General features: G+C 48.6%; 1 protein-coding gene across 1 annotated transcript in view; it reads left to right on the top strand.

Moving 5' to 3' along the window:
• The window catches only part of SMOX (spermine oxidase), a 32,814-nt gene extending 21,677 nt beyond the window's left edge, over window positions 1-11,137 (top strand). Inside the window, 7 exon segments of the mRNA XM_035706079.2 lie at window positions 1,866-2,092; window positions 6,269-6,442; window positions 6,604-6,705; window positions 6,707-7,364; window positions 8,128-8,288; window positions 10,130-10,219; window positions 10,676-11,137. Of these exon segments, the coding sequence (XP_035561972.1) occupies window positions 1,866-2,092; window positions 6,269-6,442; window positions 6,604-6,705; window positions 6,707-7,364; window positions 8,128-8,288; window positions 10,130-10,219; window positions 10,676-10,813 (1,550 nt within the window). The 3' untranslated portion in view covers window positions 10,814-11,137.
• Window positions 11,138-13,791: the final 2,654 nt, after the last annotated feature.

Below are 13,791 nucleotides of genomic sequence, written 5' to 3'. Positions count from 1 at the left end.
CCCATGCTCCTCACCAAGTGCTGGTCCCCTTCTTCTCTTGGGAGCTCAAATCAGGCAAGATACCTTGGGGAACCCCAAGCCTGGAGATAGGGCACTGGGTTTTTAGTTTTCTTGTGCCTTCAGTCTGCCCGCTTTTCCTGGACAAAGAGACATACACATTCCTGCCTCTTCCTCCATAGACACCGGGAAATTCTGTCTCACTGGCTATGGCATGAGGTTGATTGCCTTTTCTCTTGTGTGTGTTTGGCACATAGCATATACAGGGCTATTTTTAGTAACTGGTAGTTTAATTAGACACAACCCAGGAGAGGGAAGGTACACACAAAAAGGAATGTCCAGTTCCTGTGGTGAGGGGTGATACTGTTGTCTGTTATGGTGTATCAGATAGCTATTGCTGCATAACAAATCACCCCCAATTGTAGCAACTTAAAACAGCATCATGTTATTTGCTTAAATTCTGTGGGTCAAGAATTTGGGCTGGACTCATCTAGGTGGTTCTTTTGTTGTTCTTGCCTGGGATCTCCCATTCAGCTGCAGTCATCTGGTGGCTTGATTGGAATTGGTTTGTCTAAGACAGCCTTACCCATTTATCTGCTGGTTGGCACTGGCATTTGGCTGAGCCACACATCTCCAGCAGGATAAGCCTCTCCAGCATGGTCACATTCTAAGACAGGGAATGTGGAAGCCATGATATCTCTTGAGTCCTTGGCTCTGAAGTCACAGACATCACTGCATTCTATTAATCAAAGCAAGTCACAAGTCCAGCTCAGATTCAAGGGGATGGGGAAATAGACCCCACCTCTTGATTGGAGGACTAGCAAGGTCACGTTGCAAAGGGCCATGTGTACATGGATAGGAGGAATTATTGTGATCATCTTGGCAAATAGTTAACTGCACATGATTTCTTGAATCAGTCCTCCAAAACAAAACAAAATGCAAAAAAAATGTTCCTCTCTTCTCCTTTCATTGTTTCAGCTTCCTTGAGAGCTAGGCAAGGAAGGAGACAGTGTGCCACAGTCCCTGTAGCATCAGAAGAGGAAACTGAGGTCCAGGCACAGAGTTAGCTTGCCTCAAAGCATCTGCTACTTTGGCTGTGGATGGGGTGGTAGAACCAGCCCCAGCCCTAGTCCAGTCTCAGCTTGGGTCCAGGAGTTGCCCCCTACCCTAGTCAGACTTCCAGGGTTCTGTCATGTTCTTCTGCCTTAGGATGACAGAGATTAATCTTCTCTGGAAGTCTATTTTAGACTGCCTGGGGAGTCCTTGGGGAGAAGTATTCCAGACTAGAATGTTAACTGTCTCTTCTCTGCCCCAGACTGAGTTGGGAGGGGGGCCACTTTCTGTCTGTGACGGGGCTTAGAGTCTGGGGCCCTTGGAGATGTTGAGGAATTGGAGTAAGGTCAGATGAGGACCTTGGGCCAGAGGCCCTCCTCCTGGGTCTCCTTACTGGGTATTTCAGGTAACTTCACTCCCCTTACTGGGACCACTGTATCCTCAGGTGCCCACAGAATATCTCCTGAGTCACCAATGAGGAAGGAGGGTCCAGTGTCTGGTGCTGTGTTAGACAAAGACAGGATGGACAAAGAGAGCCTTCTAACTAGTCCAGTGAAGTAACTGGGGCAATCACAAAGTTATTCAGGGTGGCAGTTATCTCAGCTGTGAAGCAGAACCCATATTGTGCTACATGTAGTTTCCACTGGGAACGTTTCACTGAAGACTTTGATTGGTTGCCAGACAAGGACCTGACTCCCTTCCTGCCCTATTGTGGGGGTGAAAGGATCCTCTTGGAGGAAGAAGGGTGAGGTAGTGTTCTGGCCCTCTCTGAAGGAGTCCCTGCCCCTCTAAGGGCCTATTGTTGTCACCATCAGGACACGCCACCTTTGAGTTGGGAGCCACCTGGATCCATGGCTCCCATGGGAATCCCATCTATCATCTAGCAGAAGCCAATGGCCTCCTGGAAGAGACAACTGATGGGGAGCGCAGCGTGGGCCGCATCAGCCTCTACTCCAAGAATGGCGTGGCCTGCTACCTCACCAACCGTGGCCGCAGGATCCCCAAGGACGTGGTTGAGGAATTCAGCGATTTATACAACGAGGTGAGGTGTTAGCAAGGCAGCTGGGCACATGAGTTGTGTGAGGCAGGGAGCACATTGGCAGAATGGGGAGAGTTGTGTGACCTGTGGCGGTCTGTGATTCTGTGCATGTTTTTGCACACTCTGTGGGTCCTGTATTTGGAAAATCAGGACAATTTGAGGACAGAATGGAGATTATGAGTGGAGAAGTAGTAGATAAGAGACCATTGATATAGATGATTAAATATTTCTTTAGAAAGGCCTTAAACATCATTTATTAGAGGGGGCCTGGGTGGTTCAGTTGGTTGAGCATCTGACTCTTGATTTCAGCTTAGATCATGATCTTGAGATCCTGGGATCGGCTGCATTGGGCTCTGCATTCAGTGGGGAGACTGCTTAAAGATTTCTCTCCTTTTCCCTCTGCCCCTCCCCTTGCTCTCTCAAATAAATAAATAAATCTTAAAAAAATATTTTGTTAGATTTATTACTAGGTGCTTCAGTGGTGATTATTGTTATTGCTTTTGGATACTCTTGTAAGTGGTGATTTTTTAAAAATTTTATTTTCTAATTTTTCCAGCATATAGAACTATAACTGATTATTATATATTAATTTTAGCTACCCTGATAAATATTTAGCAATATTTTAATGCTAATATTATATCAACATATTAGTTTATATTCTAATAATATTTTAGAATTTTGTGTATATAATACTATACAAAAAATGATAATTTTGTTTGTTTCTTTCTAATCCTCAGACCTGCATTGTGCAGTAGAACTTTCTATAATAATGGAGATGCTTTAGACCCATATTATCCAGTAGGGTAATCATTAGCTACATGTGAGTCTTGAGCTCTTGAAATGTAGCTACTAATACTGAGGAACTAAGTATTTAATTTTAAATTGCTACCAGTGTTTAGTATCTACTCTATTGGACAGCACAGCCTGAGACAACCTATTTCTTTTCTTGCCATATTGCACTGGCTAGTGTCTCCAGTACAGTGTTGGATAGAAGTGGCAATGGCACACATCTTTGTCTAATTCAGGTTTAAAAATTTTTTTTTAAAGATTTTATTTGTTTATTCATGACAGACACAGAGAGAGAGGCAGAGACATAGGCAAAGGGAGAAGCAGACTCCTTGCAAGGATCCTGATGTGGGACTTGATCCCAGGACCCTGGGATCATGACCTGAGCTGAAGGCAGATGCTCAACCACTGAGCTACCCAGGAGCCCCTAATTCAGATTTTTAAAAAAATGTTCACGCTTTTAGTATCTTTCAGTGGTGCTGTGAACTGCACTTAAAGAGCAAGGTAGCATGTAGGTCCTGCCTTCTGATAGCTTGTCATTTGTAGTGTAATGATCCTTCACTCCAGGTCAGTAAATTGGCCAACAAGCACCTATTGTGCGTTTTCTGTCTCTCCGGCATGGGAAAGGAGAAATGACTCTTGCTTTGGGGATAGTCCTTGCTCAGTGGAGGGCAGGCACACAGTGACTTCTGTATGTGCACCCACAAGATATGTTGCATGCAGTCCCATGGTATTTTTTGTTCTCGCTCATGGACAAAGAGACCAAATTGTTAATGAGCAGATAAGGACTAGTATTCTTCAAAGTAGACCTTTCTGGCTTACTGAGAATTAGTCACATCCTGATTTCCAGGTCATTGTGAGTGCTTTAAGCATGGATGCCTCTTGAGAATGACTTTCAGGGTCTATGACTTGCTCATTCTCTTAAATGTGCTTAAAAGTAGATCATCATCAGCTTCTGTTTGTGGGTTTGATTTTTGAAAGCTAAGAGTGTGAGCTGTGGAGAGTAGGATGGTTAAGGTGGGTTATCAGTTGGAGCCGTGATACTTTGGTTCAGAAGGAGGACGTGTTAGCCATGAGGAAAGAGAGATTTCCTTGTGTGGCCCTTAACCAATGCTGGAGGCCATTCTGAAGAGGCATGCTCTAAACATGTGAAGTCCTGCCTGAGGGTGGCTTCATAATAAATATGCAGCCTTCCTTTGAAGGTGATGATTTTGAAGGGCTGCTCATTTGAAAGTATTATATTGGTTAACAAATAAATGAGTTTGTGCACTAGTATCATATAGAACTTGGTTCCTTGAAGCAAGACTACTTTGATTCAAATGCTAGTTCTATCATTTATTAGTTGTATGATTTTGAGCAAGTTGTTGAGGCTCTCTGACTCTTACTTTCCTCACCTGTAAAATGGACATAGTTAAATCTACTTCAGAGTGTTGTGAGGATTAAATGAGATCCTGATGAAAAGCGCTTAATGAAAATTGGGGTAAGTATTAGTTGTCACAGGCTTGTACCATTTCCTTTGGTCACATTGGGAAGATGTAATTTAATCCAGGACAGGAGACTAGTTATATGACAAAGCCATGTTCAGTTAAGGCTGACCCGGTTGGTTTTTGACACAAAGAATCATGTAGATAGACTAAATTTATCACTCCCAGCTGTACATTCCAGCCTTTAGTCAACATGAGCTGAAGACTGGCTACCATGTTGCTTATCACCAAAGGAAAAAACCCAGGGAGGAGGAGGCAAGCTGAAAGCCTGACTCCTTGGCAGTTAGTAGCCGGATGAGGAATTTGCTGAGGACTCCAGTTAAGGCCAAATGCCCAGCATCTTGTGACTGTAGGGAGGAAAAGCAAACAATTTAACTCCTTTTCTTCTTTATATTGTATACTCAGAGACATGTTTAATTCATATTTCTATCTCATGTAGAGGCTTTTCCCTTGAGTGGAATGGTGGGGGATGGGCAATGTCACCTTCCTTCCTCTACTGTGCAGCCCCAGGGCCTATACCAGGGCTGGGGTACAGGGCAGACATCATTGCCATGAACGTGGGCTGACCAAGTTCAAACTCACTTTAGGAGGAGGAGTCCCACAAATTGGCACCAGTCACAGAGTTTGGCCAAGGAGCCCACATCTGTCAGTGTACTGGGAGGGAGAGTGGGTGTGCGCTCATGCTCACAACCCTTCAGTGATACCAGGGTGCAGAGTTCTTGACATGACTCTTAATCTCTCCTACTCCACCCCCTGCCTGTCTTTTCAAAGTTATCTCTTGTAACTTTCTCCTCGCTGTCCACTTCTGCAAGACTGAGCCACTTGCATTCTCTCTCCTCTCCCTCATCTTTTCCTCTCTCTCACTGCCACCTGTCCAAGGTCATCTGGGCTGATCTCACAACCCTTGTGTTCTCCCCTGTCACAGAGCATCATGTAGAAACCATTTGAGTGAGGGCAGGGGAATGTCCGTCTTGCTCACCATTATAATCTGTGTTTGGCACAGCCTAGTACATGTTTGTTGAGTGAATGTTGGGGCTCAGACCTTGCCCTTTAGGGATGCCATGCCTGACCCAAGACTCACTTACACTTTCCTCAGGCAGACCAGCCCAATGTTTGGTGGGAGTTATGCGCCCCGCAGGCAGGAGAGGCAGCAGGACTGTGCTCCAAGGGCCTGTTTGTTGCTCTGTTGATAAGGTGTGGGTTGAAGTTCTTGCCAGAATATGCCTGTGAAATGTATTTTCATTCCTTGGCACACTGGGGCCTCCCTCCTGCCACACATCTTGCCCCAACATGGCCATCTTGCTTACATAAGTCTGGGTTCTGAAGTAAAAGGGGCACTTTGTGTGCACCCAAGCAGAGCCTGGGAGGATCTCCTGGGAGCTCAGATTTCAGGGCTCCTTCTGCTCCCTTTCCCCCCCAAACATTGGCCCCCTGGGAGAGGGTGAAGCAGAAAGGCTCGGGCAGGAGTGGCAGGGAAAGGATTTGGGTATGTGGTTCTGAGAAAAAGGAAATGCATGCAGACCTGGGTTCTCTAGTGGTTGGTCTGCGTGGCCACACGGTTCCTCTCCCACCAGGTACCAAATATTCCACTTTATTTTCAGCAAGGGCCCAGCAAGTGAGCCTCCAGGGCTCCCTCCCTCCCTCACAGACCCAGGAGGGTCCTAGAGGGCAGTCCTGGAAGCAAGGAGGCTGGCTACCCAGGGCAGCTTGCCAGCCTGAACGTTGGCCCTGTTGGTACAGCCAGAGTGCAGCACTAAGTGCCACACTGACTCACCAAGGAAGAGGAGCTGTGGGCTCAGCCTATCTGGGGACACCTGGAAGGTGGGGACTTTTGAGTTGGGGTTCTTTGGCCTGAGATGGAGGTGGGGCGAGGGAGTGTGTTTCCAGTCTCCTGGGGTCTCTCTGGCAGGTCTATAACTTGACCCAGGAGTTCTTCCGGCATGGTAAACCTGTCAATGCTGAGAGTCAGAACAGCGTGGGGGTGTTCACCCGGGAGGAGGTGCGCAACCGCATCAGGGATGACCCTGAGGACCCGGAGGCCACCAAGTGCTTGAAGCTCGCCATGATCCAGCAGTACCTCAAGGTATCCTTGTCTGCCCAGAGCTTTGTTGAATACGGGTGCCAGTGGGAGGAAGACGGATTCTGGGGAGTCTGGGTCCAAGGGGGGTGGTGCTGCTTTGAGGCCCTGTTTGACCCCGGCCAGGCCCTGGTGGTCACCCAGCTCCTCTCTGGCTCTTCCCACAGGTGGAGAGCTGTGAGAGTAGCTCACACAGCATGGACGAGGTGTCCCTGAGCGCCTTTGGGGAGTGGACCGAGATCCCCGGGGCCCACCATATCATCCCCTCCTGGCTTCATGCGGGTTGTGGAGCTGCTGGCTGAGGGCATCCCCACCCACGTCATCCAGCTGGGGAAACCTGTCCGCTGTGTGCACTGGGACCAGGCCTCGGCCCGCCCCCGGGGCCCTGAGATTGAGCCCCGAGGCGAAGGTGACCACAATCATGACGCCGGGGAGGGCGACCAGGGGGGAGAGGAGCCCCGGGGGGATGGGCGGGATGAGGACAAGCAGTGGCCAGTGCTGGTGGAGTGTGAGGACTGTGAGGTGATCCCGGCGGACCATGTGATCGTGACCGTGTCGCTGGGTGTGCTCAAGAGGCAGTACACCAGCTTCTTCCGGCCAGGCCTGCCTGCTGAGAAGGTGGCTGCCATCCACCGCCTGGGCATCGGCACCACTGACAAGATCTTTCTGGAATTTGAGGAGCCCTTCTGGGGCCCCGAGTGCAACAGCCTACAGTTTGTGTGGGAGGACGAGGCGGAGAGCCGCACCCTCACCTACCCACCTGAGCTCTGGTACCGCAAGATCTGTGGCTTTGACGTGCTCTACCCACCTGAGCGCTATGGCCACGTGCTGAGCGGCTGGATCTGCGGGGAGGAGGCCCTTGTCATGGAGAAGTGCGATGATGAGGCGGTGGCTGAGATCTGCACAGAGATGCTGCGGCAGTTTACAGGTGTGTTCCCCGTGCCTTGGGCCTGCATCTGGCCTCCCAGCCCTGGTCCACCCCCAGCCCCTGGTCCTGTCCCATCCTCTGCTCCGTTCCTCTGCATCTCCTGCACCTGCTGGATCTCTCCGCAGCCCCAGACTGTGCCACTGAGCTGAGGGGCATGCCTACTGGGAGAGCTGCCAAAGGGGGTGCAGGGCTGGGCTCACAGATGGCAGGCTCCTCCCCACTATCCGCCTTGGAACTTGAAACATGCAGAACCAAAAAAAAAAAAAAAAAAAAAAGAAACATGCAGAACCATGGGCACTGTGTTTCTTCTAAGGGGTGATGGTAAAAAAAAAAAACTCAGGTATCACCCCCAAACCTCAGATTGCCCATTTCCTACTCATACTGTCCTGCTCTGAGATGGATTTGCATTTCACTGTCTGATTCTTTTAGTTGAACACTTTTCATCCATTGTCCCAGAAAAGCTTGATGAGAGCCCCTGAAATGGGAAGAGGAAACATGATGAGCTGGAATATTTTTTCCTATAGGAAAATTAGGGCCCCTAAGTGATGAGCTGTTTTGCCGGGATAGCAGGGTATCTGTTGGTTCCACAAGGAGGCACTTTGAGCTAAACAGCTGGAGCCCCAGCCTTGCTCCCTCCTCCTGCGTCTCCCCTGCCTCCCCGCAGGGGCCTGGCCTTGGTGGTGGACTGGTGGTTGCCTGCTCAGTGGTGTCTTCGGTGTGCAGCCATTTCTTATCCTCCTTCCTCTTGGCTCTTCCCCAACAGGGAACCCCAACATTCCCAAACCGCGGCGAATCCTGCGCTCAGCCTGGGGCAGCAACCCATACTTCCGAGGCTCCTATTCGTACACGCAGGTGGGCTCCAGTGGGGCAGACGTAGAGAAGCTGGCCAAGCCTCTGCCATACACTGAGAGCTCCAAGATGGCGGTGAGCATGGGTGCAGGGTGAGGAGGGCCTGTGGGGCTGGGGGCAGGGGTTTTGTATGTGGGTTTGGTTGGCCGGGGAGAGGGCGGGCGGTGCTCACTGAGGGGTGCCAAGCTGAGATGGATGGAGTAACTTCTGTGTTGAAAGAGAAAAGAAAGAAGTGCACTTAACATCTGGAAGAAAAGATGGGATCAAATTGAGATGTTAAACGCTTTATTGAGGTTGTAAGAGCCGAGCCATTTCATGCTCTGCTGTCCTATATGGTAGCCATTAACCACATTTAATTGAAATTAACTAATTAAAATTGAAATTAATATATTAAATATTTAGTTCCTTGGTTGCACTGGCCACATTTCAAATTTGATAGTCACATGTGCCTAGTGGCTGCGGTGTGAGAACATTTCTATCATCATGGAAAGTTCTGTTGGACAGCAGTGATTCAATAAGAAGTAAGTTTCCCCAATATGTTTTATTTACTTTTTCCCCCTAATATGTTTCAGAAAATAAAATAAAAAATACCCTCCCCCAAATTATATCAACTCTATAATAAATAATAGAGAAAAATAATAAATCTGAGAGAAACGTTGTATATATTTCTGTTCTTATAAAGTGGATTTTGAGTTTCCCCCACCAAGCCTACACATACAATCAATGTTAGAACCCCAACAGAATTATATTTAAGACGATTCTTTGGTGTAATTGGTGAAGAAGATTTCCAGCATGTGTTGTGCATGCCCTGGTTGTGCTCAGCAGGAGAGAGGAAGAGGCCCTTCCTGCTGCTACAGCCACCTTCCTGAAAACCAAACCTTCACTTGTCACCTGCATCAGTTAGGACTGGTGCCTACAGCACAAAGCAACACAACAGGAAAGTAACTGGGGCTTAAACCAGACAGTTTCCTTCTTTCATACAAAGGGAAATCCAGAGGTAGATGTCAGGACCCTGTATCATGGGCACCCAGCTCCATCTTCAGGGCCACTCTGTGGTTCTAGAGGGCTGTAAGGTTGCCACTCTCAAGTCTGTGACAGGTAGAGGGACAGAAGAGGGGAACCCCTCGGGGCTGAGTCAGTGCCTCTAAACAACAGTGCACTTGAAGCTGATTGGCCAGAACTTAGTCACCTGCCTATAGCAGCTGCTAAAGGGTTTGGGAAGCATCATTTTTATTCTGGATGACAATGGACCCAGTTAAAAATCAGGGCTTTGTTACTAGGAGAAAGAGGAGAATGGATGTGGGAGTAGGCAGCTTGCCTTCTGCCACAATATGCACCCCACCCACCCCGCCCTCCTACAGCTTAACTGCCTCTGCTGCCTCCTTGTTGGTGGGTTAAAGCTTCCCTACTCAAAGTAAGTGGTCTGTGGACCAGCAGTACCAGCATCAAGTGAGAGTGCTTTCAAAATGCAGACTCACAGCACTCCCTAGACCTGCTGAATTAAAAACTACATTCTCCCAGGGTCCTCGGTTGGTGCCTTTGCACATTCAGTTTGAGATACAGTGAGATAAAAGCCTGAACTCAAGCTTGGGATGCAGGCACTCGTACTTCACCTGGATCCCACCTAGAGAGCTTGCTTTCTTAAGGTTGAGCCCTGGCTATACCAAAATTCTCACAGTCCCTTGCTCTGGTGCATTTTTGCCCCCGTTTTTCCTTCTTCCTGAAATGTCATTTGCTTGTTTGTTTACCGAGCATCTTCTGAGAAGCAGCCTGATGGTCTTGTCCTCTGGGAAACTTTGTGCAGTCCCCCTTACTGTGGGCCTCTTTTCTGGGCTCTCAGCACCTTGCCCAAACACCCGTCATGTCACACGTGGCACCTTTTAGTAATTGGGTTTCGTGTCTGGCTTCCCCACCAGCAAGGAAACTCCTCAAAGCAGCAGCCCGGTCACCTTTTATCTTCCAAGTGCCCAGAACAGTCCCTGGACTCTAATAGGGGCTCCATAAAGGTTTGTTAAATTACCGCCTAACTTTATTGAGTGCTTATGTTCTTCCAGGTTCTAAGTACTTTAGATACATTATTTCAATTAACCCTCTCAACCACCCTCAGAAGTAGGTGGTGTAAACCTGTTTTGCAGATGACAAAATCAAGGTCTAGGGAGGTTAAGCCACTTGCCCTGAGTTCACTAGTAAGAGGCACAGTGAGCCTCCAGGACTGCAGAACCAGGACTCCTGACAGCCTCGGAGCAGAAAGAACTGAGGCCTGGATGTCTGGGGAAGAAACAGGGGAAGGTGGCCAGGTGGGATGGGCAAGTCCTCATCCTGTGGAAGCAGCAATACCTGCATCTCAGATGCTTGCTCTCTGACTTGTAGTATGGATGGGGGGGGGTGGTTCCTGGGGGCAGACAGGTAGCCTCCTAGCCTTTCTTGCTCCTCGACCCTCACTTCCCCGTCCCCTGGCCCAGCCCATGCAGGTGCTGTTCTCGGGTGAGGCCACTCACCGCAAGTACTACTCCACCACCCATGGTGCTCTGCTCTCTGGCCAGCGCGAGGCTGCCCGTCTCATCGAGATGTACCGGGACCTCTTCCAGCAGGGGACCTGAGGGCCCTCTTCACTGCCGAGTGTGTTCCTTACAGAGCCACTAACTTGTGACTGCCAGCCCTGCCCCTTGCTGCTGTGTGCTCCTCATTTTCTAATCTTCTGTAGAATGGATTTGTACCTTTTGTAGAGGTAGACACCCCGACTGGCTTCAGATCTGGTCCTGTAGCTTTTCCTCTTCTCCATGCCGGGTGGTGACCAGGGAGGGGACCCGATGATTTACCTCTGTGCTCTGACCCCCACCCCCCTCCTGCCTTGTTATTGTAAGTGCCTTCAATACTTTGCATTTTGGGATAATAAAAGAGGCTTGCCCTTCTCCTGCTCCTCAGCTTCTCTCTTCCATTTACCTCAGCCTCTTTGTGTGTATGTGTGTCTCTAGTATTTTTTAGCACATCCTTTTTGAATGAGGGGATGATGGGAGGGCTGTGACCTGGCTGTGCCCCCAGAAGGTAAGGTATCTGCCTTTACTGGAAGGAGTACCTCCTCACCTCAATCTGCTTGTGGTTGTTTGCCTTCCTGCTGGCGAAACCCCTCAGGGATCAGGGCGCCTCACTGCTCAGCTCAGCTCCTTCAGGATGGGCCTGTTGTTTGCCCACTGGCCAACTTTGCTGGACTTCTCAGAGCCCTACTGGGTGGCATGGCCACATGGAGTGAAGGTGAGTTCTAGGGGAGGGGGCATCTGTTGTGGCTCTATGCTAAATTCAGATGTATTAATAGTGAGTATCACCTGGCCATGGGGCCCTAGGTCTGGCCTTCGGGGTGGCTACTGTTGACTTCTGGGAAGGTGGATAGTCTGGCCATTTGGGAGGATGTCCTTAAGTGTTACCCACCTGCTGTATTCCAAGGGCCTATCACTTACTGGGGAGAAGATACTCTTCTCTGCTTTTTTTTTGCTGCGTGAAAGCACACATACACACACTCACCTCCCACACACTCACTTCCATGTGCACACATACATACACTCACCTGCATATGCACACACACATACTTGCATGCACCCACAGACACACACCCCTCCATACACTCACTCTTACATGATACACCACCCCGCACCCTTATACCTACACACAGCTACATCTTGTACACAGGCGTAGAACCTTAAAGAACATTTAGCCATTTCCTGGCTCCAGGTTGCTAATGATAGAATTTGAATTATATAAAATTAAGGGATTTGGTGGTGGAGGAAGTCATGAAAATCCAGGTGCCTCCCTGCCCCCAGTCTAACTGTGTGAACTTAGGTGGGGTTCCCTTCTCAGACGTGTGGGACACTGCTCCTGATAGGACGTTACATCCTCTTCCGTGTTACCTCTGGTCATGCTGGAGCTGTCCAACACGTAGACACGCCTACACACAGGCCTACCTGCATCCACTTCCACACACACCCCTGCTCGCACAACTACTACGTGCACATAGCTCATAGGCATCCTTGCTTTGCCAAGGTCAATCCACCTGGACTTTCTGTCAGGGATTCATAATCACCTGACACATAACAAAAAATTGTAAGTATATAAACATTTTTTGAGAAGAGGTTCTATGGATGTGGTGCAAGCTCAAAAGTCATGAAAGGGGTTGTGGGAACCTCTCCTCCCCCAGCTGTCCCCAGTAGCTGTGCTGCTCCCCACAACTCATGCGATTAATGCCTTGTGTATCTATTTCTAGTATGTCAAGATAAATGTGGGGCCTTCTCCTTTTTATGCAAAGGTGACAGAGTATTCATCTCGTTCTGCATTTTGCTTGTTTTACTTAACGAATTTTTTAATTAAAGATTGTATTTATTCATTCATGAGAGACACAGAGTGAGAGGCAGAGATGCAGGCAGAAGGAGAAGCAGGTTCCCTCCAGGGATCCTGATGTGGGATTCGATCCCAGGACCCTGGGATCATGACCCAAGCCAAAGGCAGACACTCAGCCACTGAGCCACCCAGGTGCCCTAACATAATGAATCTTGTAGGTCTTTCATAATGGTGCTTAAAGAGACACTGTAAGTTTGGACTTTCTTTGGCCAAGGGGTGTGTCTCCTTCCTGGCCCACAGTTACTTTGCAAAGGAAGCTCTCTGTCCTGGGTTTTCCCCACTAAAGGGGTAGGGGTGGGTAGAAGTGGCCTGTCACATAAGTATGGGGGAAGAAAATAGTAAGTAGATTCTCAGGATCACTGGCAGAGGAATTCTAAAGAAGTTCATGAGGGTGAAAGGGCTATAAATGTCTATTCTGTGATTGCATGTTGAAGGAGCTTCAGGTGTGGGGAAAAAGGGAGGGAGGGAATATTCACTTAGAGCCAGCCACCTACCAGGCAGGGTGTCAGTCATTAATACAGGGTGCATGGGTCTCTTAATTTGATATGGATGCCAACTCAGGCTGGGGAAGGCAATTTATTCCCACCGGGAGACAAATCCTGTAAGAGTCAAGTAATGGCACCTAAGGTCACTGAGATCTGAGTCCACGTTGCAGGCTCTTTCTATTTATTGCACTGAAAACAAGAGGCTGGTGCCGAAAAAAATAATTAGAGGCCATTGCTGGAGAGAGTGGAAATGCATATGCCACACTGGGGAACCGTGTGGCAGATTCTACTATATAGCTGGCATGCATCCGCCAGCATTTCATTTCCACTCCTGGCTATACACCCAAGGGAAACGAATGCATATGCCCACCAAACATATGTACCAGAATGTTCATAGCAACATAGTCCATAATAGCCAAAAACTGGAAACAGCTCAGATGTCCATCAATAGTAGAGCAAAGTGTAGTACATCCATACAATGGAATACTCTGTACCAATAGAAAAGAACAAGTTGGTATTTGCAATGTCAATTAATCTCAAAAGCATTAGGTTGCATGAAAGAAGCCAGACCAAGGCTACATACAGTATGATTTCTTAATATGAGATTCAAGAACCTACAAACCCAAGCATAGTATTAGATATGGGGGGATGGGTAGTGCCTGGGAGGAAGTATGGGGGTGCTTCCTGGGTTACAGAAATGTTCT

The sequence above is a fragment of the Canis lupus genome, chromosome 24, assembly GCF_003254725.2.
Source record: "Canis lupus dingo isolate Sandy chromosome 24, ASM325472v2, whole genome shotgun sequence".
In the NCBI taxonomy this organism is placed as follows: Eukaryota; Metazoa; Chordata; class Mammalia; order Carnivora; family Canidae; genus Canis; species Canis lupus.
The sequence above is the reverse complement of the archived record's forward strand: the minus strand, read 5'-3'. Positions and strand labels throughout refer to the sequence as shown.